General features: G+C 40.5%; 1 protein-coding gene across 4 annotated transcripts in view; it reads left to right on the top strand.

Moving 5' to 3' along the window:
• The window catches only part of DDAH1 (dimethylarginine dimethylaminohydrolase 1), a 150,007-nt gene that overhangs the window by 52,569 nt on the left and 72,039 nt on the right, over positions 1-25,399 (top strand). Inside the window, exon 2 of one of the 4 annotated variants that reach the window (XM_073357187.1) lies at positions 171-296. The exons of the other annotated variants lie outside the window; for them this stretch is intronic. Coding sequence (XP_073213288.1) covers positions 171-296 — 126 coding nt within the window. The remainder of the gene's footprint in view (positions 1-170; positions 297-25,399) is intronic. 4 annotated transcript variants of the gene reach the window in all.

A 25,399-nucleotide genomic window follows, 5' to 3' on the forward strand; every position in this document is an offset into this window, starting at 1 on the left:
CAGACCGTGTGGCCTACCTGCCGCTCCCTTCCCCCAAGTCCCCACGCGGGTCTCTGCTAAGATCTCTGTAACTTCCCGGGCGGGGCTAGAGCCCATTGCCCGCAGAAACCCAGGCTGGGTCATTTACTGGCCGGACTTGCTCTGTGACGTTTTATTTTAACTTCATGGAGACCGAGCCGGTGAAAATGCAAATGCACGGAATTAAACCGAAGATCTCCGTGGGAAATGTTTGCAAGGAACAGCTGTTCCGGGAAGGCAGCAGTGTATACAGAGTGCGGTGCTGTAAGGCGTGGCAGGTTGGTGGCATGATGGGAAAGGAGAGTCAGAAGATGCTCAGTGCACTTGCAGTCTCCCTTTCCCACAATGAACTCCAACCTGAGCCCTTACGGGAGAAGCTTTCCCATTCTTAGCACAATAGCCACAGCTTGGGAAGAACACGTCTGACCTAATTCTCAGTCGTGCAGTGAATCACCTACAATTTGTATCAGAAAGAAAATGAATCCAGATGTATGTTCTTGTTGTCCTGGCAATGCTGTAATGGTGACTTCAGATTGATTAGTCTGAAAAACGGTTCTCATCCTTTTTCTTTTGCAACTACAGTAGTTGTGCTTAACAAACATGTCTGGATGTCAGTCATTTTGTTGCACGAAATATATCACTCTGGTGTGTTTTAAGACACACTGAAGCCCTTTATAGTAAATCACAGCAGTTCTTTGTAAGTTTAAACACAATCCAGGGAGATGGTACAACAGTGTTAAAACCAGTTAACTCCTGGTATATGTGCAACACTGCACAAGGCTCAGTGTGAATCTAATACATGTGTAGATGTAGAAAAATCTAAATTCACTCTTATGTTAGAGAAGCTGGATCGAAACAACATTGAATTTATTCCGTTTCACTGACATTTCTATTGAATGTGCATTACTCCTTTAAAACACTGAAAGATGGTGTGTGTGGATTTGTGTGTTTTTCACATATGAACAAACAAAAATGCACACCTACATAATTTAGTGTGACATATGTCCCTATAACAGATTAATATATCAATATAGTATATTAAAGTGTTCATTATATTAACTCAGCAGGTTGTATTAGCACTATGTTGCAGTTTTGAGTGCAGATATTTAATATCTTTCCTGGGTGTAGACTTTGTGGTGATCAGTGCCTGTGTAGACTGTAAGCGTTAAGTACTTAACACTGTAAGCGTTAAGTACACTTTTAAAATGTGTGGTCAGTTTAGTTTCTCAAATACCTTTAAATATAAATTGACTAAAAAGCCATTGCCACAGTCAGAGAGTATTTGAACTTACTGTGCAACACTTTTTAAAATAGTTTGCCTCTAGGGATTCTAGGTGTCTTGGACGCTTGGGATTCAATAATTTAAGTAGGCTTCGATGTTTTCTTCTTCATTAAGCTGCAATAGCACCCCCCGACATCTTCATATGTGTTTCTGACCGTTCTAAGTCACATCTTCACTTGGAGTCCTTCAACAATGTATTAATTAAATAGTATTTCTCCCCTTTTTATATAAGAAGATATCTACTAACGCTCCTCCCAATTTCAGGCTACTAATGTACCCTATGCCCAGGGCAGAAGTGGCTCATGTCAGGAAGCACCTTTGCATTCAGTTCAGACAAGCAGGGAAAGATCAGCCAACCAGAAAATGAAATAAAAGCAGCCAGCAGAGGATGAGCTGGGAAAAGTCTGAAGCAGATTAGCAGCTAAGAGAAATCAGGCAGTTAGATAATACAATAACAAAGATCTGTCATGGAAGAATAATTCACTGTTACAAATAATTAATACTTTGTCTTAGTAGAAGTGTTTTAAACAGCACACTGTATAAATCTGCACAACGTTTTTGTTGCTTGCTCTTGCCGTTCCTCAGTAAAAACGTCATAGAATGTAGGGAGGTTCACGTTAAGAGTTTTTATTATTTCTGCATTATATTTACTAGTGTGTTTTGAATTGTTATCAATAACTGACACTACTACAATGTAAACTTAGACTCATTGTTTGTCTTTTCAGTTTTAATTTGTAGTATTTATTAACCTGCAGAGTTCAGTAATTCATAATGGGTCTTCAGTTATTGGTGCAAATTAGTAATAGTTCTGATATATTCAGAATAAAATTCTTTTGGTAAAGCATTAAGTGTATCTTAATCTCTCACATGTCAGGACATTCAGAACAAAGATGCACATGGTCACCTTTCCCCAGCCCTTTGTGTGCATATGAGTTATTTGTGTCAATACATATAATTTTAACATGAATGCCTTAAACCCAGTTGTGCATTCATGGTGCACCTATGATTTCTGTGTGGTAGAAATCAGTGGAAAATCTTGGGCACAAGGAATGCAGACTCCGGCATTTAACAAGTAGGTGCAAGTGGCTGAGTTACTGCTATAGGGACCTTTGCTCTGAAATTCCAGTCTTTATGTTTGACACTTCAAACCTGTTCATCAAACCACCTCCCTCTCTGCATTCAAATACATCTTAAACACATTTCTGTCATCTTGCCTCTAGTAAGTCAGACGGAGGTAGGGAATAAAATGTACCCCCATCCCCCAAGTTACAGAAGCGCGAAGTTGGGAATTACTGTGTATTCACATAATCTTTATTCTATACTTATCTTCCTCATTCCAATTCCCCTCCCTTTTTCTCTGTTTGTTTACCCTCACTGCTCTTTTCACAATCCATATTCACAGATGAGCTGTGGGGTAGGGCTGGGTTTTTACTTGTTTCTTTGAAGCTGCTAGCATACTTTTGGGCCTTCAGGAAATAAGTAAATGTGCCATTTACCTAGATTCTTTACATTTAGTTTTCTCTTTTAAAAAAATGAATTAAAAGATTGTTTTCAGTGTGTCTTGTCAAATAGTGCAACTGTCTGAGAAATTGCACAAATCTCTCATTCAAGAACATGCACGGGCATGTATTTGGAAGAGTGCAGCCAGATATGTGCTTGAAAAGGTAATGACATTAAAGTAGTATGTGGGTGCAGTATGTTACTTTCAAATGCAGCTGTTTCTCAACCAGACTTCAAGGGAGTTTTTTCACTGAACGTATACCATTACCTGCTGGCATGATTGATTATGCCCATGTAGAGTCCTGGCAACTTTAGTGGAGCTCGATGTCAGTGGGTCTCAACCTTTTCAGACTACTGTACCCATTTCAGGAGTCTGATTTGTCTTACGTACCCACAAGTTTCACCTCACTTAAAAAGTACTTGCTTACAAAATTAGACATAAAAAACCAGAAGTGTCGCAGCACACTATTACTGACAAAGTGCTTACTTCCTCACTTTTACCATATCATTGTAAAATAAATCAATTGAAGTATAAATATTGTACTTACATTTGTATATAGAGCAGTATCAACAAGTCATTGTATGAAATTTTAATTTGTACTGACTTCACTAGTGCTTTTTATGTAGCCTGTTGTAAGAGTAGGCAAATGTCTAGATGAGTTGATGTACCCCCAGAAGCCATCTGCGTACCCCCAGAGCTACGCATACCCTGAGTTGAAAACCACTGCTCTGTGTGAATGTAAGGGACCATGCTAACCTTAGAATAGAGGAGTCATCTCTCCCTCAGCTATAGAATTGCCAACACTATGTTATGAGTTGTAATAAACGGACAGATTAAGTCTGGATCCAGGTCTGTGCTCAGAAGGAGTCCAGAAGCTTGTAATATAAAGATTCAACAAGGGGGCCAATGCAAAATGCATCAGCAGCCTGTGGGAGACAGGCAGGAGGTAGAAGGCTCCTGCTACACAACTGATTGCTACTGATGGCACTGGCAGGAGGTGGGGCTCACTCAGCTCAAGAGAAGGCTGTAGGCAGATCTGGGGCAAGGAATGAGTGTCTGGCTCACCCTTGGGTCCCATCTTGTGCTGATGCAGAGGGATTTGACAGGGATAGGATGTAGCAGTATAACTAAATGGGGGTATTTATGGATTTTTTTCTTCACTTTATGTGGTCCATAGAGCAAGGACTAAGGAGCAGGTAAAGAGCATGGACTCAGCTATAAAATGAGAAGAGAGGAGGTGGTTTTTAAAGAAATTTGTTTCCGAACACTAATTGGGCTGGGACTTTGAAGGCGGGTGGATGAGCTGGACAGCCCGAGGCTGAGGAGGCAGTGAAAGAGAGGCTCATGTGGAGGGGATCTGGGAAAGAAGACAGGGTGGTCTGTATTGGGAGGAAATGTTTATGTGGGGAGTTGGAGCAAAATCTGAGCAGATCTGGGCCCTTGATACCTTTTTTCTGCTCCTGATAATGCAAGCAGTGAACTAACAGGGTGAAATTAATTATATGTTGGCTATTACAAATGCCAGCCAGGTGATAAAATATTTAACTTTCTCATTAACCAAAAACCACAAGAATGCATAACCCCAAATGGGACAAGCATGCTCAAAAATTAAAAAGAACTATTCTGGAGGGGCTGCATATGCTAACAAATTATCCTTCAGTTAGATAAATTGTCTGCTTTGTAGTAATATAAAATCCAGCTGTATTTATGTACAGTTTTCTTGTTGAAACTATGCTCAAACAGAGCACCATTAAATTTCACTATATTTGGAAAGGTAGAATCAAACTCATCGGTATTTGTATATGTGCAATACATACTTGTTCAAACGGATTTTTGAAAGCTCTAAATTAAACTATGAAATGATGAATAGAAAGGAAATCCATACCCAATCCCATTCATATCACAACCCTACTTACAGAGACATTTTTCTCTAATGGAGAATTGTATGTAGGAGAGATGCAGAAAGGGGTGAAGCTCAGGTATATTTATACTGAAAAAATTATTTAATGATGTCTACTGTGTCTAAAATCAGTTTTGATTATTCTAATGCAGGTTGACACAGTTAATTCCTAAGAAACCAGTTCTCAAATAAATCATGAATATGTTAAGATCTACTTTGCAACAATTCAGCAGGTACAGATTTACTTGAGTTCATCAAGTGAATGGTCCATAGGTGCTTATAAATAAAAAGCAAGAGAAGGAAAACCCCATATTCTACACTTATTGGCTCTAATGGCTGGAACATCCACTGTGAATTCCTTAATTTTGTGTATTTGAAAAATAAGTAAACATAAAAAAATCCAGGGTATTGCATCATGAAGTATATGTTGTTTGTCTTACTGGTGTAGTTCTTAATTACTTAAGACAGTACTTCATACTGGGGATGAGAACTCACAGCAACACTCTTCTATGAAATCTGTGTTGAGGAGTGAGGTGAGACCACCGTTTCTCTGTTTATGGGCACCATTTCTTATTTATTTCAATCTTTTCCTGGTACTTCCCAATGTCAGCATCACAGGGCTAGCTGCACCTCTGTCCTCTTCCTGATCTCTTTGAGTGCATTCCTTCAGGGGTCAGGTTGCCTCTACCTTTCCTTGGGTGGAATTTAGCAATTCTCCCATTGTTAGACTATGCCCTGGCATACAGTACCATGTGTATAGTCTCTGGGCTTGCTCGTCAAATCCAACTAGGTTTGGTACCTGTGGCTCTTTGGCAGTGTGAGACCAGTTGTGGTTGTATTGACCAACAGACTTCTTAAAAGCAAAGTATTGTTTATTTTACCAGTAGGAAGAAAGCATTTAGAGAAAAAGGGTTTTAAAACAACAATAAATCTGCATGCATGTCTAGCTTACCTGAAGACCTTCCATTCTGTAATGGTGGCCTGGGCAGGACTAGCTTCTTCAGACACCCCAGCAGATGCCTGTCAGTCTGTTTTTTCCAAACAGCTCCTCAACATTACCTCCTCAAGAGAGAGGGGAGCTTTTAATGCAACCAGAGATGCTTTGTTCTTGTCAGCTCCCATGCTTTGGCCTTCCTGGACAAAGCCAGTCTGGTAGGCTTAACAGGAGGTTGAGCCACACTCCTCAAAGTCAGTGCCTCTGCCCCGTACTCTGTAACATCACCCTTAAGTGTTTGCAGAAGGCCAAAGGGTGGCTTATCTTGAAGTATCCTGCATCCCTTCCTGCTTGTTTTTCCTTGTAGCCTGCTATTAAAATAAACCAACATATTCATATGATAAACATCCCTATAAATAGGTCAACGTATAATAGTAATAAATTATTACAGAGCAGTGCCATGTTTATCATACCCATGTTCAACATGTTGTTTAAAACAATATTTAAAGCAAAATTTTAAAATTGCAATATAATCCATTCACTTTTATTAGACTCTCCATAATAGGAAAACTAGCCCTCCATATCCCAACCTCTACTTTAACAGAAAAGTTGTTTTTCTTGCCTCCATAAAAAGACCGATTAGAGGATAGGCATATTTATTTGGGAACTTTGTTTACTGATCAGTCTCATAAATAAGATATGGGATAACATTTTCAAGAATGCCTAAGTCATTTAGGGCTTATCTTCACTGCGAAGTTAACTTGAGTTATGACTTGAGTGTTGCCTCTAACTCAAACTCTATACACACATACAGTCTCTTGAGCTTTCCTTAGCAATGAATGGAGCAATGCTTTCTGTTAGCATTGCATGTTGGGATGGAGTCTGTTTTCAGTGACCAAAAGGCAACTCATTGGGGGGAAAGGTCAGGGCAAGGTTTGGCTATCAGGAAAAAGGTGAAGGTCTTTGTGGGGTGGGTGGGTGTGTAAAAGAGAAAAATTTCAAGATAATACTGTATTTTTAGAGGTTTTTAAAAATGGATTTAAATATAATGACAGCAAAAAGAAAGTGCCAGGGAGTATGGCAAAAAGATGGATATTGCGATTACTGCAACTTTTAAGTTCAGTGGAGCTGCTTAAAATGAAAGACAGGGCAGACTTTCTCCCGGAGGAAGGTGGGATGAGGGCAATGAAAGAGCAGAGTGAACACATGGTGAAGTCAGTCACCTGTCATGTTAGTTTCACATTTATTTATTTATTTCCCTCAGTCTTGCAATTCTGACTTCCTTTGATTAACACGTCCCAGAGTGGGATAATGCTGGCAGTGTTAAGCTTGGAAGTTAACTAGTATGATTACTGCCCACTTCCATTTTATTTTTAAATGCTGTTTTAATTTTCCATTCACCAGTCCAAACCAGGAGTAAATTCACTGAATTCAATGAAATCACACTGGTGTGAGGAGAGAATGGGGAACCAAATGTGTTAATTCATAAGGACTGCTGTAGTTATATGCATTCAACTGAAGTAAATTACAATAGCACTGTATGTACCAGTCAAATCCATAGAATAAAATCCAGTACAGGCCTACTGTACAGTACGCTACAACTTATAGGAGTTGTTAACAGTACCTCTCAGGCTTTGCAGATATAATTGTTTGTTATATTAAAACCATTGAGACCACCAAGCACTTTTAGATACTTCAGTTGATGGCTCAATGTTCTAGACAGAAGCCAGTTTCTGAGAATGTACCATTTTGGGGAATATACCATTTTTGGTCAAAGCTTTTGCAAACCAGGGAGAATAGAGGCTAAGTCAGTTTGTCAATAAAATGGATAAATTCCAGAATTAATTTTAGCAAACTAGAAAAATAATCAAGTAAATCACAGGTTTAATAGCTTGATGGAAAAATAAGAACTTTTGATGTCAAGGAGTTAAGTTTATTGTCAGCCTCAGAATTTTTGTTATCAGATCTGTATGTCTTGGAGAATGATAGAATTATTCAACAAGTAAAAATTTCTAAAAGCAAACCTTAGTTAATTTCCTGATGCCGATAAGTTGATTTGTCTTTCTTTAAGGCCACATGCAAACATTGATACATGCAGCGTTCAAGTCACGATGATTGAAATAATGCTGTGGTCACTGAATTATTAGCAGTTCAAAAACCTTTCTTTATACCCGTGTGTTTTGACTCAGTTAGCCCTCTAGGGCAAGCTCTTCAGGTCACTTTCTAAACACCTTGGGGTCTGTTGTTCTGAAGAAGTTTGATCCATGTCTCTCTCTCACTGCCTAAATTGTTGTTGTGTGACTGGGATAGTGCAAAGCAGCACTACCGCCATCCTTTAACCCTGGCAGATAGAAATCCAAGTGCTTAGCAACAGTACCCGTAGCCAGTAGTCCTCCTCTTGCCTCTGCTGCCTGGAAAGAGAGAAGGGTTGCTGCAGAGGAGAGTGATGCAGGAAACCTCTTCAATAATGGAAAGTCCCTTGTGCTTCCTCGCTTGGTGGTTTAAAGGCTGAATTGTCTTGCAAGCAGGAGGGAAACTGTAACCCCTGTCTCAGCAGTCCAGAGGGGAATGAAAGGCAGGGCTGCCTTCCAGTATCCAGAGGTGGTACGGGAGAGTGTATTGCCACCAACCCCCCAACAACAGGTGAGAAACTCGATGGGACTGGCAGTGATTGGGACAGCCCTAGTAGAAGCCGAGAGGAGAGCAAGGACTATGGTACCTCATGGAGAGCCCCCTCTTCCTCCAGAGGCTTTATCCACCCATTGGTCAGCTGGAGGAGGAGGGGAACCAATTGGTCCCTTGCTCGTCCCTTTCATTAATTTAAATCCTAGACATGCTCAGCTTATAGGAGTTGTTCTATTCTTACATGAGATCAAGAAATAAATGGAAACTTTCTTTAAAAAAACGTGGACACAGTTTTAACCTTCCTGTATTCAATAACAGAACTGCAGTCTCCTAACAAATGGGATGAAAGTCCAGAGGGAAGGCTAGTTTCTTAGTGGGAAGTCACATAAAGCAGTGCAAACATGTCAACCAGAATGATACTTCACACTTATTCAGTGTCTTTCACCTCAAAGTGCTTCATAGACTGGATATGGAGCACCATTGAAGAGCAGCCAACTTAGGTATGCAGATGGCAAGCAGTGCCTTGTGCATCACATCACATAATGTGACCAAGGGGCAGGGAGGTGAATTTTTGCCAAGCCCATTACGTCCAGCTTCTGTTACTACAGAAAATGCTCTGGATTCTTCAGTGCTCATGAACAGCAGACAAGACACATGATCTTTTTAAGAAGATCTTGTTTTGAAAAAGTCTCTCTCCCAAAATTGCACAGAACCCAGTTTATCTAATTCAGAAGAATGAAAGGTGGAATTAACTATACCAGCACTGGAGCCTATAGTGCTACAGGTTTTAGAGCTTAGAAGTATAAACCATGAGGCTTTACCCTTTGTCAGGGTAGATCAGTCCCAAATGCAAGTTTCTCCTTTCTGATCAAGAGTTACGCTGTGCAATCAATCAGATGATGCCTCTGAGGAGGTGGAAGGTTGTGCCACAACCAAAGGCATACAAGGAGAAAAATAAACGCACACATGAATGCGTGCTACTGTAGAAGTCTGAGGTAAACTGTATAGTGGTCAGCAATACCACTGGCATCCTTAGCTCTCGTGGACCTTCGTAATTCTGCTAGACTGTTGGGTGGCTGGGAAAAAGAGTGAAAAAACTAGAGAACGGCTACCAAGTAACAAAACAGCACAACTCCAAAAGAAGGATGGACAGTGGTGGTTTTCCTAAGCATAGCTAAGAGAAATGTTGGCTATGGTAGCTCCCTAAAGTTAATTAGGATAAGTGATTTATTTTTTTTAACAGTGTCATGTTGGTGCCAACAGAACCCCCATTTGCTGACTGATCATTTAGCAGAATCTATTAACACAGCTGGCAACGATCATCCTGCCATTTCCCCAAAGGATGGCGATGAAACTGAGAGGGGCAAAAGAGAGAAAATTTCTAACAATTAGTTTAATTCAGATTGTCTCAGTGGTTTAGAGCACTAGTCCTATGAATCTTGTAGATGCCCACTTGTCCTTTTGCTTTACCTCCTTGTACGAAGGCCCTTGGTGTTATCTGTGAGCTTTAGCATCCTGTCTTGACACCTGCCCACTTTTTGCTGCCTTATAATGGGTTGAGGCTTAAAATGACAGTTGGGTAAACTCCATCACTTTAAAGCATTACATATTGACAAAAAATTAGGAGTAGGTCCTTCTGCTCTTTATCTCTCTTGAATATTTCCCCCCATTTCTGTCTTAGAAACTTGTCCAGATGAGTCTTAAGTGTATTGATGTTTCTGATGTATTTGCTATCTTGTACTGCAATGAAAACAAATGCACAGTCTCTTCAGGGTCCCAACTTTTAATTGGCCTAAAGTCTTGTTTATTTAAAAAAAAAAAATTCAGTTAGGTTGGAAGGAATGGATCTTCAGCCGTAGCCAGACAATATTCTTTCTTGGGTTTTGCCCAGGTATCTGCAGAGAGACTATACTGACGATGTTGAATGAGGAACAGACTGGTTTCAAGGTACACCCTTTATTATGAACACAAACTACTAAGAGAAATGAGGTTATAAACTTTCTACTCTGTGCAGCTGCAGCCTCTCGCTGCCCCATTCTGGGCTTCTTTGTTTCTGCTCCAGCAGGCAGCCTGTCCCAGGAAGCCAAAGACTGCATCTGGAATGTACAGGAAGTTTAACCATCTCTTCACTTCCTGGAGGACTTAAGCTGTAGCTTAGTTTTCCCTTTTTTAGATCCCCTTTTTAAACATGTTCTGACTTAACTAAAACACTATCAAGATATTACAATTACCATAACTAACATAACTCTTTTAGGTTGCCTGAATACAAGCTAATATGTCTCGAGCAGTCTCTTAAGGCGTTTGAGCAATCTTCACTATATGCTTCATTACAAACCCTCTTTAGTCAAATCCTTCTCTGTAACAAGCTGTTCAGTCTCAAGGCTTGTCTACATGACATGGCAAAGTGTGCCATGGGGTAAAGCGCATTCTAATGTGTTGTGCTCTAACTCCTCTGTGTAGACCCTGCTGGCATGCTCTAAAAGGTACACAGTTCATGTTAATGTAGTCCTGTTCGAAACAGGACTGTGTCAATGCAAACTTAGAGCATGCTAGCAGAGTTTACACAGGATAGTTAGAGCATAACACATTAGAATGCGCTTTTAAAACCACACCGCTCTAGTGAGCTTTGCTGATGCCATATAGACAAGCCCACAGGGTCAACTTGTGAATTGTTTTCAACTTGTATGTCTGCTCTCACTTCATTTATCTTGGCCAAGTTATCCCGCTCCTTTTTTACCTACAAATACTAAGGGGTGAACCCAATCTGTAGGTTCTTCTATTCTCTAAATCAGTGGTTCCCAAACTTGTTCCACCGCTTGTGCAGGGAAAGCCCCCTGGCGGGCCGGACCAGTTTGTTTACCTGCCGCGTCCACAGGTTCGGCCGATCACAGCTCCCAGTGGCTGCAGTTCGCTGCTCCAGGCCATTGGGAGCTGCTGGAAGTGGCTTTCCCTGCACAAGCGGCAGAACAAGTTTGGGAACTGCTGCTCTAAATACCAGTTGCTGTCACGTTTTGCAACTTAAGGCTTGTGGAACTTTTCATGTAGCATGTACCATGGGTTCTGCATCTCCTCTTTACCATATCTTGTACATTACTGGGAGACACCCACTTTTTGTGAATACATCTTCATACGATGCTATTGATATTTACATATCTGGATTTGTGTTGGCTTTCTATCCTCTTAACAAGACCAAGCACTTTACATATGGGCAGACCCAAGGTTGGTGGTTGGCCTCTGTACCACCATGAATTCTTGTATAATTTTTTCTTCTGTATTTAAGCATTAGCGTGCACTTGCCCTTCCACTTGCATGTTCTCCTTACAGCTCTCTTTCAGTTCCTGTTATTATATTTACTTGTGCTCCAATGTCTATCTTGGATGTCACTTAAGTGCCATTTGTGCATAGTTTCATTAGCCAATCTTTCCTGCCTTCTCTGCACATTTTAGCATAATGGTTGGGCTTATTACAGTTTCTACATACTTGACTGAATGTTATGCATTTCCTATACACGTGGTTGCCACATTGTTGGCATTGTTTTCTGTTTTCCATGCTTTTGTCCTTGGCCAGTTTAATTTCTGTAAACATTTCCCTTGCTGGTTTAGCTGTCTTACTCTGTGTCCTGTTCTGCTTGGCATATACACTTTGCCCTTTCTAGTATCAGATCCATCTCCCCTTAGTTATCGGTCACAGACTTTTTTTATTGTTACACACAGGGTAGTCTAGTCTGAGTGTGTTTTATTCCATATTCACAGGATTGACTTTTTAGTTTTGATTCTGTAGCTTAACTCCTCTCTAGTTTCCCCTTTACCCTGTGTGGGATCATATAGTATCTTACTGACGAGCAGAGTGGCGTCAAGATAGATTCTGTTCAGAGTAAAGGTTTTGTGTACAGAAATGAGGTAACTGACTTATTACTAACCTGTGTAGCTGTAGCCTGTGAGTGCACTGTACTCTGCACGAGAGAAAAGAGTAGATACAGTTTGATTTCCTGTGTCAGTTCTTATAGGAGGTGTGGCATCTCTACACTTCCTGGAAGGCTTACTCTATAGCACAGAAAGTATGTAGTCAGCAGAGCAGTAGGTAGAATAATTCTTTGATAAAGTGTGTGTCATTTGGAGGCACATGCTTCAGCACTTGTGAAGGGAAAGCAGTTCTGTCCATGGATAAATAGGAGTTGAAGACAAGGTATGAAACTTGATAAGAAAGTCAATCGCTGCAACAGTTGCTGGTGTGTGCTTGCTGACCCAAATCTCCTCCTCCAGAAAATTGGCTCTTTGTACCGGGCTCTACATTAAAACATCACCAGTCTTTCTTTATTTGTAACTTTTATTAATTTTCATTTTCAGGGTTGTTTGGGGGATTTGCTTGTCTCAAACACAGTTTTAAACTAACCAGAATTTGGAAGGGTGGAGCGAATGTCTTTCCCTCTACGACCACATTTAAGGCAAAATTAGAATATACTTGCATAAAAAGGTACCATCAGGCTGACAATTGGTTTCGCTGGGCTTGGGGTAAGAATGGGTCAGTCTTTAAACAATCAATCCTAAAAGTGAAACTCGATAAGAAAGTTTAGTTGGTATGCACCTTAGGACTGTGGTATAAATTTGGGTACTTTTTCCTGATTCTGGTGGATCCTCCTTTGGCTTCAGAAAAGTTAGTTCTGTGACCAGGTAGATGCCTATATCATGCAATTTCTAACAAAGGGCTATTCTCAAGTGAAGAATCTTAGACCAGTAAACTGATCCATATCACAGATGTATTTGGTCTCTATTAACAGGAGTATAAAACACGACCTCTTAGCAATGTCCTAGTAGTTTTTCAAAAGGGTCTAGATAGGGGACTTGAAAGGAGCAATTTGAACATTCATGTGACTTCCAATAAGATTTAGGCCTGGTTGCTGGGCTTCTATGTTGAAATTCTTAAGAATATCTGAGTTTCTGGAGTTGAGAATAAAAAAAATCAAACTTTTTTTTTTCTCCTGTAGAAGCTGAATATCACTGTGCAGGCTTAGAGTCCGCCTTCGTCACTAACTTTTTTAATTCAATATCGCTGCACTGTTAGCCCTTAGAAATAGCCTCTTATGAGGATCATGACTCACTGTCAAGGATAAATGATTAATGGGCTCTATCTATTTTAAAATTTTTCCTAGAAATATAAAAAGTTTATTCTGCTGACCTTACCCATACACTTAATTTGGAGTTCCATATTTTTTCCCAAGAGATTGGCCTACACTTCTAAATTGAGTGTGAATCTTCCAGAGGATTTTTTTCACTGGTTAGATGGTCAATTAAAGTTTTATTTAGAAAGAACCAGAGTTCAGGGAATCTTGACTTTTTTTATTTTATTTTTAGTTTTTGGTTGTTTGGTACTTCAAAGACTGGATTTGCAGCATCCATTGCATGCTGTATCTTAACTTGCACTCAGCCTCCACAAGTGACTGTACAGTTCACTGACTGTAATCCTAGCATGTTCTTGCAGAATCTTGGGCTTTCGAGAAGAGGTCTCAATCTGTGGTCTGCCAACTGCTTTCTGTGGGTAAGGAGACAAGGGGGTGAGGTAATATCTTTTATTGGACCAGTGTCTGTTGGTGAGTGAGATTAGCTTTCACGCTTACACAGAGCTGTACTTCCATGAGTAGTCTCATTTACTTCAATTTCTTCATTTTTTACTTCTAATTCTCTGTTTTAGAAACTAGTTTAGATGTAACTCAGTTGTTAACACATCCAATATGTCTGTTACCTTCATCAGTACTTTACAACAGTGGGCAGTTCACATGAACAAGGCAAGCAAAGTTTGGCTCTAAGTCCTGGACAACAGAAAATGAAAAGGTGTGTGTATTCATTGGTTTTCTAGCAGACGTTGAGTTTCTGTATGTCTTACTGCACCTGTCCATGTAACATTAATGGTTTCTAGTGAGATCATATTAGAATTTACTCCAAAGATATTTTTTTAATGTTTTTTGTTATATTTATTTCTGTGGAAGCTAAGCTTAAAAGAGAAGTGGTTCAAAATGGTTTGATAGAAGATTTCAATTCTGCCTGTCTTCATGTACTTTGTTTTTAAAATTTTATTAATTTGCCTTACCACCAAACCCTTTACATTAAATAATTTAGATGTTTTGTAGTTCATAAAACATGAATGTGAGCTGCTCAGATGCTAGGTCCTTTTCTGCTTTCTGCTGAGATGAAGCCTCTTTCATCATGTGGCACTGTGCAATCTTTGTTGTGAGAAAAAATGCATACAACTTATCTCAAGAGCCTTTAATCCACATTCTAGTACGTCATCTAGAAACACGCATGTAACTAGAATTGTGTCCTGTATGTTGGTGTGATATAAAAATCCTCTTCTGTCTTGTCCTTAATCCCATTAAACCGATCTGTTTTATTCTCTCATCCTCTTTACCCTTCCAGGGCTTAATCTGTCCTCTGCTTCATCAGTCTCTTCTGCCATGTTGCTTTCTGAAGCAAGTGTTTTTCAGATTCTAGCAATAAAATTATTTTGTGCTCATTTGTTTCCAAGTACTTCTGTAGTACTTCCTCTTCCCTCACTCATGCTAATCCTGTGATTCTTGTTGTTCTACATGAAACTTCTTTATGTTTTATATATAAACTAGTGTAATTCTTCGACACTTGTTCAAAAAATGTATACAAGCCCCTGCTCTGGCAACAGACAGGCTGGCTCACTTGAAAATACGCTCACTCTCCACTGCCCTTTCAGAGCCAATATGGGGTGGGGGGGGAAAGAACCTCCAGACTATTAAACAATCACAGTATTTGGAGGAATAGCACAGATTCCAGTTACATTCTGAACAAATTCACAAGCTCCAGACCTTCCCTCTCAGCAAGCCAAATGGTGCACCAAGTGCTTAGGCAGAGATGAGTGCTCAAAACACTGACTTCTTTATTAAAAATAAACATGCACAAACTGTAATTTATCCCAATACCATTTTTTTCCCTTGCCGATTTCTCAAACCAACACTGAAGCAGGCATTCAGACGCGACTGCAGACACAGCATGACTCCACTGAGAATATTACAGGAAATGACCACATCGGAAGCTTTAATCTGCATTACTCCCTTCACTTTCAAAGTGTTCCATGGGTTTTGGTGGCACAACAAATCCAGGGAGACGGTGTCAATGGTTCTGTATTATTCTATTTGTTTAGGCTTCCTTTCCTCTGTCATGAGTTTGCTTTGTAAATAGTGTGTAACTGCTCAGAATGTTAAATGACCTGGGCATGAGTCACTCAAATAGAGTAGAGCCTTGATTATCCAAAGGTCACTGTAGTGCATGTAGAAAGCCATGCAGAAGTCTTGCTGAGCTTGCTGCCTTGGGGAAGCTGCCCATGCTCCCTGCCAGTTCTTATGAGATAGTTAAAGATGCTTTTTTAAAAAGGAACACATCTCTGTTCAAACCGAGAAGAATGGGAGGCAAAATCTCGCTTGGATATCACCTGGCTTTGGAGAACAGTAGGCATTGGCAGGTCAAGATTCTATTATAATTACATTACAATGCTCCAGTAGCAAAAACAGGTGCAAGTATTTTAACTTTCCTACCTGCATCTTTTGTAGCAATACATTTGAGGATGGGGGAGAGGAAGAAGATGGCTACATATATGACTCTATTTGTATAACTGAGTCATGCCAGAACTAAACAAGTTTGTGTAAAAGAGCTTGGTCAAAACTAACTTAAAGTAGTTCTGTATATCATGAATATTTTTGAGACGGTAACAATCAAAATATGTACATAAACTACATCTTGCATTCTACCACTACATTGTATTAACACAAGACAACTGATCACTTTTTTATTTTTTGGTTATTTTGATTCACAACTGTAGTGAAACCCAAGATAAAAATTAAATATAGCTCTCTGGAGACTAATGAACAACTCCCAGGTGAGTTTTATAGAGTCTGTTTTTATACATTGCAGAAGATATCCATTATGTAGCATTCTTTTACAAAAAGACTCTGTATTCTGGTTTTAGGAGGCTGTGTGGGTTAAGGATTAATAGTTAATAAAGAAGTGACCATCCAACTGTGTGTCTGTTTAACACCAACCTGAGTTCTTTGGCAAAATTCAATTCCGTCTCGGCTCGGTCCCAGCTGGCCAGTGTTGAATATTGTGAAACAAATATTTATAATTTGACACTGTTAGAAGTGTCTTGGTGATTTTTTTATTATTATTATTTATTATTATTTTTCTGGAGAGCTCAGAACAAGGACTGTCATGGAAACTGAATGACATGTCACTTCTCCTCCACTCCCATAAAATGGGTGGTCTTTCCAGACAAGTATTGAGGTTAGGTGTGTGTTTGTAACTTTTTTTTATTATGGTATGTATTCTCCTTTCTGAGTCACAGACTAGTACTGTGGAAAATGTTATTTCCATGAGCGCACAAGTTTCCATCTAACTGGAGAGGTAAAAGTGTTCAGGAAGGAAATCTTACCTTTTATCCTAAGTTTAGAAAAAGCAAAGTAACTTTTTTATTTACTTTAAATGTTGGCAGGAAACTCTCGTCTGTGACCTTTATTAAAATGATAGACGTGTCTAGCCAATGGTATAATGATACTTTTCTCAAAGTAGCAGCCGTGTTAGTCTGTATTCGCAAAAAGAAAAGGAGTACTTGTGGCACCTTAGAGACTAACAAATGTATTTGAGCATAAGCTTTCGTGAGCTACAGCTCACTTCATCGGATGTAGCTCACAAAAGCTTATGCTCAAATACATTTGTTAGTCTCTAAGGTGCCACAAGTACTCCTGTTCTTGATACTTTTCTGTTGATTTTAAAAGAATCTTATGGGGATTTGCCTTACTGGATATCCAGATACCTGGCTGAATGTTTCTGACCTCATGGTTGTTCTAGAAGGCAGTAAAGATGCTAGATCTTAAGAGTATCTTGTTCTGCCAATATTGCCCAGCACAGAAGAGCACTGTGTACTGCTTGTCTGTTTGTGTTGGCATAGTTGCTGTGGTCAGCAGCCTTTGTATCCGCACTGATTTATGCTCTTGCCATCTACTAGCTAGAGTGCTAATTATCATCTCCTTTTTCCAGTGCCAAGGTTGGGTAGGGCAGAGTAGCCAGAGTAGCCAAGCTCTGCGATGCAACCGCATTTGCTCCAACCCCTCAGACAGAGACAAACACCTACAAGATCTCTATCAAGCATTCTTATGACTACAATACCCACCTGCTGAAGTGAAGAAACAAATTGGCAGAGCCAGAAGAGTACCCAGAAGTCACCTACTTCAGGACAGGCCCAACAAAGATAATAACAGAACGCCACTAGCCATCACCTTCAGCCCCCAACTAAAACCTCTCCAACGCATCATCAAGGATCTACAACCTATCCTGAAGGATGACCCATCACTCTCACAAATCTTGGGAGACAGGCCAGTCTTTGCCTACAGACAGCCCCCCAACCTGAAGCAAATACTCACCAGCAACCACACACCACACAACAGAACCACTAACCCAGGAACCTATCCTTGCAACAAAGCCTGTTGCCAACTCTGTCCACATATCTATTCAGGGGACACCATCACAGGGCCTAATCACATCGGCCACACTGCCAGAGGCTCATTCACCTGCACATCTACCAATGTGATATATGCCATCATGTGCCAGCAATGCCCCTCTGCCATGTACATTGGCCAAACGGGACAGTCTCTACGTAAAAGACTAAATGGGCAAAAATCAGATGTCAAGAATGATAACATTCATAATAAACCAGTCAGAGAACACTTCAATCTCTCTGGTCACTCGATATCAGACCTAAAGGTCGCAATATTAAAACAAAAAGACTTCAAAAACTGACTCCAACGAGAGACTGCTGAATTGGAATTAATTTGCAAACTGGATACAATTAATTTAGGCTTGAATAGAGACTGGGAGTGGATGGGTCATTACACAAAGTAAAACTATTTCCCCATGTTTAATTACCTCCCCCCCGCTCCTTGGACGTTCCTGTTAACTGCTAGAAATGGCCTACCTTGATTTTCACTACAAAAGGTTTTCTCCCCCCCTGCTCTCCTGCTGGTAATAGCTCATCTTAAGTGATCACTCTCCTTACAGTGTGTATGATAACACCCATTTTTTTCATGTTCTGTGTGTATATAAATCTCCTCACTGTATTTTCCACTGAATGCATCCGATGAAGTGAGCTGTAGCTCACAAAAGCTTACGCTCAAATAAATTGGTTAGTCTCTAAGGTGCCACTAGTACTCCTTCTCTTTTTGCGAATACAGACTAACACGGCTGCTACTCAGAAAAAGAAAAGCGAGAGAAGATAAAATTAATATTAAAGTGGGAATATGCAGTCCAACCTCTGATGCAAAGAGCCTCATTCCAAATGAATATATCTTACTTCTGGGAAAAGGCTGACTCTCAAGCTCCATTAACTGCAAATGGTAGCGAGTCTGAGCTAGTGCTGTCCTTCCTGAGCTTGCTTTTTCCATGTGTGGCCTTTCCATTTTCCCAGCTGGGCTTTATCTTCTTCAGGGCTCTGTACCTGGGAGGCTTCTTGGTGTAGATATGAGGTGCCACCAGAAAATGGAGAAAGCCGTTTGTGTTTTTTGAACTGTAATCCAGTCACACTCCATTTTAAGGAGTAATGGCACCACTTGCAATTCTACACTAAGTTTTCAGATTTTAACCTACTTTCCACTGCGCATAGTTTCCTGAAACACTCTACAGGAGTTACTGCACACAACTCAAGCACCTTTGCCAGATATGCTTTAATGTGGTTTTTAAATGTGCTGCTGACGTTTCTAAAACTAAGCAATGTTCCTATTGAAGCTTTTAAAACCATCAAATTATATTGCTAGGTGAATATAGGATTTTTTTAAATTTTATTTTGTAAAACAGTAATTTTATATAAACTGTGTATAATGTCGTATCCAGACTTGTATTTATACAAGACTGTATTTTTAGGTAAGTATTTGGCATCACATGCCAAAAGTGGATTCATCACATCCCTACTGAATTTCATGCAAAGAAATATTGATCTGGTAAAGGGTTGACTTGTAGTTAGGCGTCACAAACAGTAGGAAAGAAAAGGAGAAACAAATCCTTAAACCTCAGTGATTTTTTTTAAATGTATGCGTCTGATCGTTTTAAATTAAAAAAAAAAACTTTGTCATAATCAATGGAATAAAATCTCAGTGCTAGAAGCAGTGGGTTGAATGTGGGGTATAGCCTACATTTATCCATCAAAGAAATATGAACGCTGGCAAGACATTTTGAGAAGTCGCTGTGTCTTAGAGCAGCTACAAGTGCAGGCAGTCAATATGAGCTGCTAAAGAAAAATGTGTAATTAGATACAAGATTTAGTTCATGCTAGGGACCTGGAGTGAAATGAAAGATCAGAATGCTAGAGAAAGATGGACAATGGGGGTGATGTAATGTTTGGATCCTAGAGGCAGAACTTGTTTTTAAAAAATACTTTTATCCTTTTTAAGGAAAAGGATGACTAAGAAGTGAAATCATGTCGGTCTGCCTCAGATATGGCAAATGAGTAAATAGGGGTCACTCCTGCAAGGTGCTGAGCACTTGCATCTGCAGAAAACTACTTCAGCATGTGCTTTACTCTAAATACTTGAGCAGTCCCCTTAACTTCAGTGGACTGCTAGTGTTTAAAGCCACAGTATTTGCCACCTATCCATAGTACCTAAGTTAACAATGTTGTTCGGTATGCTGCGGTCTGGCCTTACATACAGTATTAACTTGACAAATATTTTTGAGATTTAGTGATTTTTTTTTTTACTTTCGTACGTTGATTAGGCGACTTATATAATCGTGGCATTTAAACAAGTGCTTGGTCAATAATACTGTTGAATGTGTAGAGCCCTGCCCTGATATAAAATTTATAGCTGCAGATATAAATCAAATATCCGTGGAACTGCAGGCTCTCCTGGGAACTGCAGCGGTGAAAGCAGCGGCATGTCGGGCCACCGCTCGCAGGAGCCAGCGCCCTGTCTGGGCAGATCTTCTGGTGTGGCTCTACTGCCACCAGCCCCCCACACTGGGGCGGGCACCAGGCTCATCGGCAGTTGTCCCTGGTAGCACTCGTGTGTGCAAGCAGCTCGCCCGCCCCTGAACAGGAGTCCCTTCCGTGCAGCAGTCTGCGTGTCTTGTTCCGGGGTGTGCCGGTCTGCAGTCCCTGTGTGAGCAGAAATCAGTTGAAGTTAGAAGTGCAGCTCTATTACAAGGTTGTACTGTGTTTGTAAAATCAGTAGTTTAACCACCACTTTTTAAAAGCATCTTTTATAAATCTTCAAGCAGCAATCATATTTTAAAAAAGATTTTCAATGTTGGGTTTTTTTGCTAGTGAATTAGTCTCACTGATAACAAAAGCTGTATTTGTTAGGTAAATTATTCCTCTACAAGACTAATACTGGGGCTACAAGTATTTTTAATTGAATTCCATTTGGTCCTGTGGGGAAGACAGTTGTTTTCTTGTCTTACTAACAGACTCCATGCTTAATGACTTTCCTCACCAAGCCTGTTTTAGTTACACATGTAACACTCTGTATAATATGACAATGCAAATGAGGCCCTGATCCTATAATCCAATCCATGTGGATGAGCCCACATACCTGATCAGTGTCCCAGTTAAGTCAGTGCGGCTCTACAACAGTGCATGGGTTTGTTCCTATGGATCCTATTGCAAAGTCAGTGCCTAAATGGCAGAATATCTTCATGTGCAGTAGTAGTTCTTTAATGCTATAAAATCCCAGTCCTTAAATCTCTACCCTTTAGGAAACTACTTATGCTCTCAAAGTCTCTTATAATAACATGTTAAGTTGTATGCTGTCCTGTCAAACACAGTAAAAAAAATTGTTTTGTGAAGAGAGTGTCTGTGTGTAACACACACACACACACACACACACACACACACACACACACACACACACACACACACACACACACACACACACACACACACACACACTATAAAGAACATAATGAGTTACCTTTTGTTAGGTGGCAGTAAGACCAGGACTAAATAAACTTTCCTTGCAAGATCTATAGTCAAATTTTTGTGACCTTAAGTTTTACCTTTTTTAAAAACTTGATTAGAAAACGGAGTGGTGATTTATATTTAATAAAAATTGGTAAGAAGAAAACCAGAAGTGAAATTCCAGTTGTATTCAAGCTGCAATGGTTATATCTTTATCATCGTAGTGTTGCCTGTTTCAAGGAGGTGTTAAATATAGTGTAGTCTCAGTGAGCAACTGTGAAAGTACCCCATAAAATCTAATATCACGATAATTGGTGACAGTCTGCAATTTAAGTACTGCTATCTGATCTGTAGTGCACCCACCATACGTGGTACATGAGTGCCACTAGAACTGTACAAACAGATGACTGTGGTGTAACTCCACCTTGGACTTGGTTGGCTTTTGGTTTGGCGCAAGAGAGGACTGAGGTGTTAGGTACTGTGGTGTTTGCTTTGTTTTCTTTGGTTTTGGTTTAGTTTTAAAGTTTATAGTAGAAAAGCTGATGTGAAAAGGGTGGTATTTCAATCTGAAGATTTAAAAAAAAACCTTTGACAAACCTCTAAGAGACTCAGGGCTGAATTATCAGCATCTCAGTTACCTATCTGAAGTGATTATTGATTTTGTTCTCTTTGATCGACAGAAGAAGAGTATAAAGAACAAAAAGAAACAACACATACCCCAGTATGTCTTTAATACAAAATTCTTAATTTCATCAAGAGAGCATGTAGAAGCCTGCACCTTTAAGAAGCCTTTTCCATGAAGAAGGAAGGAAAGTTTGTGTGGCTTTCATAACCAGGTCTCGGGGAATGTTTTGTTTTGTTCATATTTTACCTTATCCCTGTTAGCTGCTTGTAAGATCTGATCGAAAATTCCATGAGCAGGTCACATACCAGAAGGAAACTTAAAACTCTACCTTTTGGTTTTGCTGGCCTTGCCTGACTTTCCTCATAAGGACCCTGTTTGTTCTTTTTTAATGCAAGTAGGATCCTCTTGGACACAGAGTCATAAAACAGTGAGTACAGGTTCTTCCATGGTACAAGTTCTTCATGACTGTCCTTGTTCACTCAGATTCTAAGAATTCAAACATTTTTGAACACATTGGATTCTTTACCAGTTCCAGCCATTGATCTACTGCCAGTTTTCACTTCTCCAGCTCTGCTAAAAAAGCCAACTGTTCTGAGGTTCTGCCATCAAGAATCTGTACCTTGGCATCCAAACTGTGTTGTGTATTGTGCTCCAAAGCAATCAATTTAGTGGTCTAAGTACAGCATTGGGAGCCAGGAATTCCAGCATTCCAATCTGCACGCTCAGAAGTTCTCTCTCTTGCCTTGGCCAAATTACTTAGACAGAGAGGTTCATTTTCCCCCATAGCTACTGCAGAAAAGTAACCTACATCAGACATATAGTGAGGATTAAATAATGTTTTTAAAATACTTGAAAGATATTGTATATGTGCCAAGCATTTATTGACATGGCTTCAGATTTCAGTTGCAATTGAGAAGAATAAACGTAAATCAAATCTTTAAGCTCTGTAATTTGAGTTTTTCACTGATGGAGGTCCCCATCAGATCTTACCTCTTTTTAAAAAGGCATTCGCCTTTCTTTCAGGGTAGTCCTGTTTCTAAGTTTGTATAGGAGCTTTTTAGTCTATAAAGGACCATTAAATTCTCTAATCTGACTTCCTGTAGAACACAAGCCATAAAACTTCGCCATTACTCTGTATTGAGCCCAATAACTTGTTTTTGACAACACTCACAAGCCTTAAAACTTCTGCAGTCCTTATGTAAGCAGAATCCCTAGGGGATAATGTGGGGTGGTGATATGAACTCGAATTTCCTTTTCCCTACTATATTTGATTCTAGATTCTTTTTGCAATGTTTCTGCAACTTGAAGCGATGTATTGTCTTGGAATAAGCATCTCTTTGCGGACTGTTCTTGGCTTAGTGCACAGGGTTTTATGCATGTAAATCATCTGCATAATATACTGTGATCAAAATAAATAATCAGAAATCCAATTGTGTTTTCTTTTCCTGTTGGAGCCAAAGGGCCATATCAGTTTTTCTGCACCAAACTTTCATTGCTAGGTTTGGCATGTGGGGAGTTCCACAGCAACAGCAGGAGAGGGATTCTTTCCCCAACTTTATCTCAAAGTTGTTCTGCCAATACTGGCCCTCTGCCAGGGGGCAATGGCCAATGAATCTATGTAGGGATGGATCAGGCCCCTGCATACTCTAGCACAGGGAAACCCTTGTATAGCACAGCTCATGAGCACATGGAGGAGTGTCCCAGACAAAGCAAAATAGTCTCTTTACCCTCATGGAAAAGTCATGTCGCATTTTATACATAGACAAACCTAATAATACTCTTTAGAAATGACTAATAATCTATAGCAGTGGTTCTCAAACTTTAGCAACCTGAGGACCCCCATTTTGATTTAAAATTTTTCATGGACCCCCAAGGCCATCTGCTCAACCCCCGACCCCAACCCCGCTCTGTGCCTTCCCACCCCGCCCCTCCTCTTTCCACCCGCTCCCCTGAGCATGCCCCATCCCTGCTCTCTTCTCCTCCCCCCTCCCCCCACGCCTCCTGCATGTCCGGGAAAAGCTGTTCCGCAGGGTGCAGGAGGCACTGGGAGGGACAGGGAGAAGTTGATCAGTGGGGCCCGCAGACCCCAGTTTGAGAGATACTGATCTGTAGTGTTTAATAGTAAGATCCTTTCTATGGGTTTTTTTTTTAAATGATTCTGCATAAGGGTTATAATTCTCTATAATATTATGTAGAAAGGACCTGATTCTCTGAATTCTGTAGACCTTCCTTTTAAGGGTTGGCATGCTAATTGAAATGCTACAGCATTGCTCATTGAATAGAGGTGAGCTGTACTCTTCATTCATTAGAAGTCTAACACTGCTAGTGAGAGCTTCTATGGCAATTGTGATGGGGGGGGGGTTTAAACTTGTTGCTTCCTTCTGTTTATACACATATGCACCCATGAAAATCTGAGCTACAGTGAGCTCGAAGGAATGTATCTGAAAGTCCAGATCCCATCACAGCAAATGCTTTGGGAAAGATGTAGCTTCTTTGAAATCAGTGGAACAAAATTGCACCAGCTGAGGATCTTGCCCATATACCCCAATGGACAAATGTGCAGTAGCAAACCTCAGATCAGTAGTGTTTTGAGGGATCAAGCCTTTAGCTCATAACGGAGCAAATAGAGCTTCTGTCATTCAGGTGCAGGACAGGCAGTGAAGCGAAGTGGTGCCATCAGCCTTTTCTTTGGAAACCCAAGGGTTGGGTCACACAGGATGACAATGAGTTTGGTCTCATTGTACCCCTTACTCCGTGCACAACATGAAAAAACTGCCCTTTGTGGCACAGTTGGCAATCTGGGTTTCACATGCCTGGGCTTGGAATAGCATGTTATCGCCAGTCAGGCCCTGGAGAGGAAGTTAGATATCAGGTTCTGCTTTTCGTGAGCAGTAAAATTAACTTGCAAAAGAAGAAGGAGGAAACATGAAAATAAAAGATTAATAATACTGGCTCAGGCCAGTAAAGGTAAATAGTGTGACAGGGTCGGGCCAGATGGCTACAGGAGAGCGATCCTTTTGGGATCCGGGAAGTGGGTGGGCAAAGTCCGCCCACTGTTAAAGGATCCCCCCAGCCTAAGAGGGGGATCCACAGGACCTGGACACCAAATAAATACGGGGGACAACTAATGAAATAACAGGGACAGGAGTGCGGTCAAAGGGTCAAATGAAGGGAACCGGACGGGGACACTGAGCAGAGAACCCCGGACAGCGCCCACTGCTCCTCAAAGGCGTCAAGGGAGTCTGTGGATGCTGCCCAGAGGAACTCTGCCCGGATACATGAACAGATGGAGGATCGGAAATAGGCCCTACAGTCACAGGAGACTCCATCGGCCAACCTCCTCACCCTGGTTTTATAGATGGCCATTTTAGCCAGGGCCAGGAGGAGGCTGACCAGGAGGTCCAGTGACTTTGTGGGGCTACGGATAGGGAGTGCATAAATAAGAAGGTGAGGGGAAAAGTGCAACCAAAAGTGTAACAAAATATTACTGAGGAGCCGGAATAGGGGCTGCAGCCTGGCACACTACAAGTATATGTGTGCCAGGGTTTCCCTCACGC

Source organism: Lepidochelys kempii, chromosome 8 (genome assembly GCF_965140265.1).
Source record: "Lepidochelys kempii isolate rLepKem1 chromosome 8, rLepKem1.hap2, whole genome shotgun sequence".
Classification (NCBI taxonomy): domain Eukaryota; kingdom Metazoa; phylum Chordata; order Testudines; family Cheloniidae; genus Lepidochelys; species Lepidochelys kempii.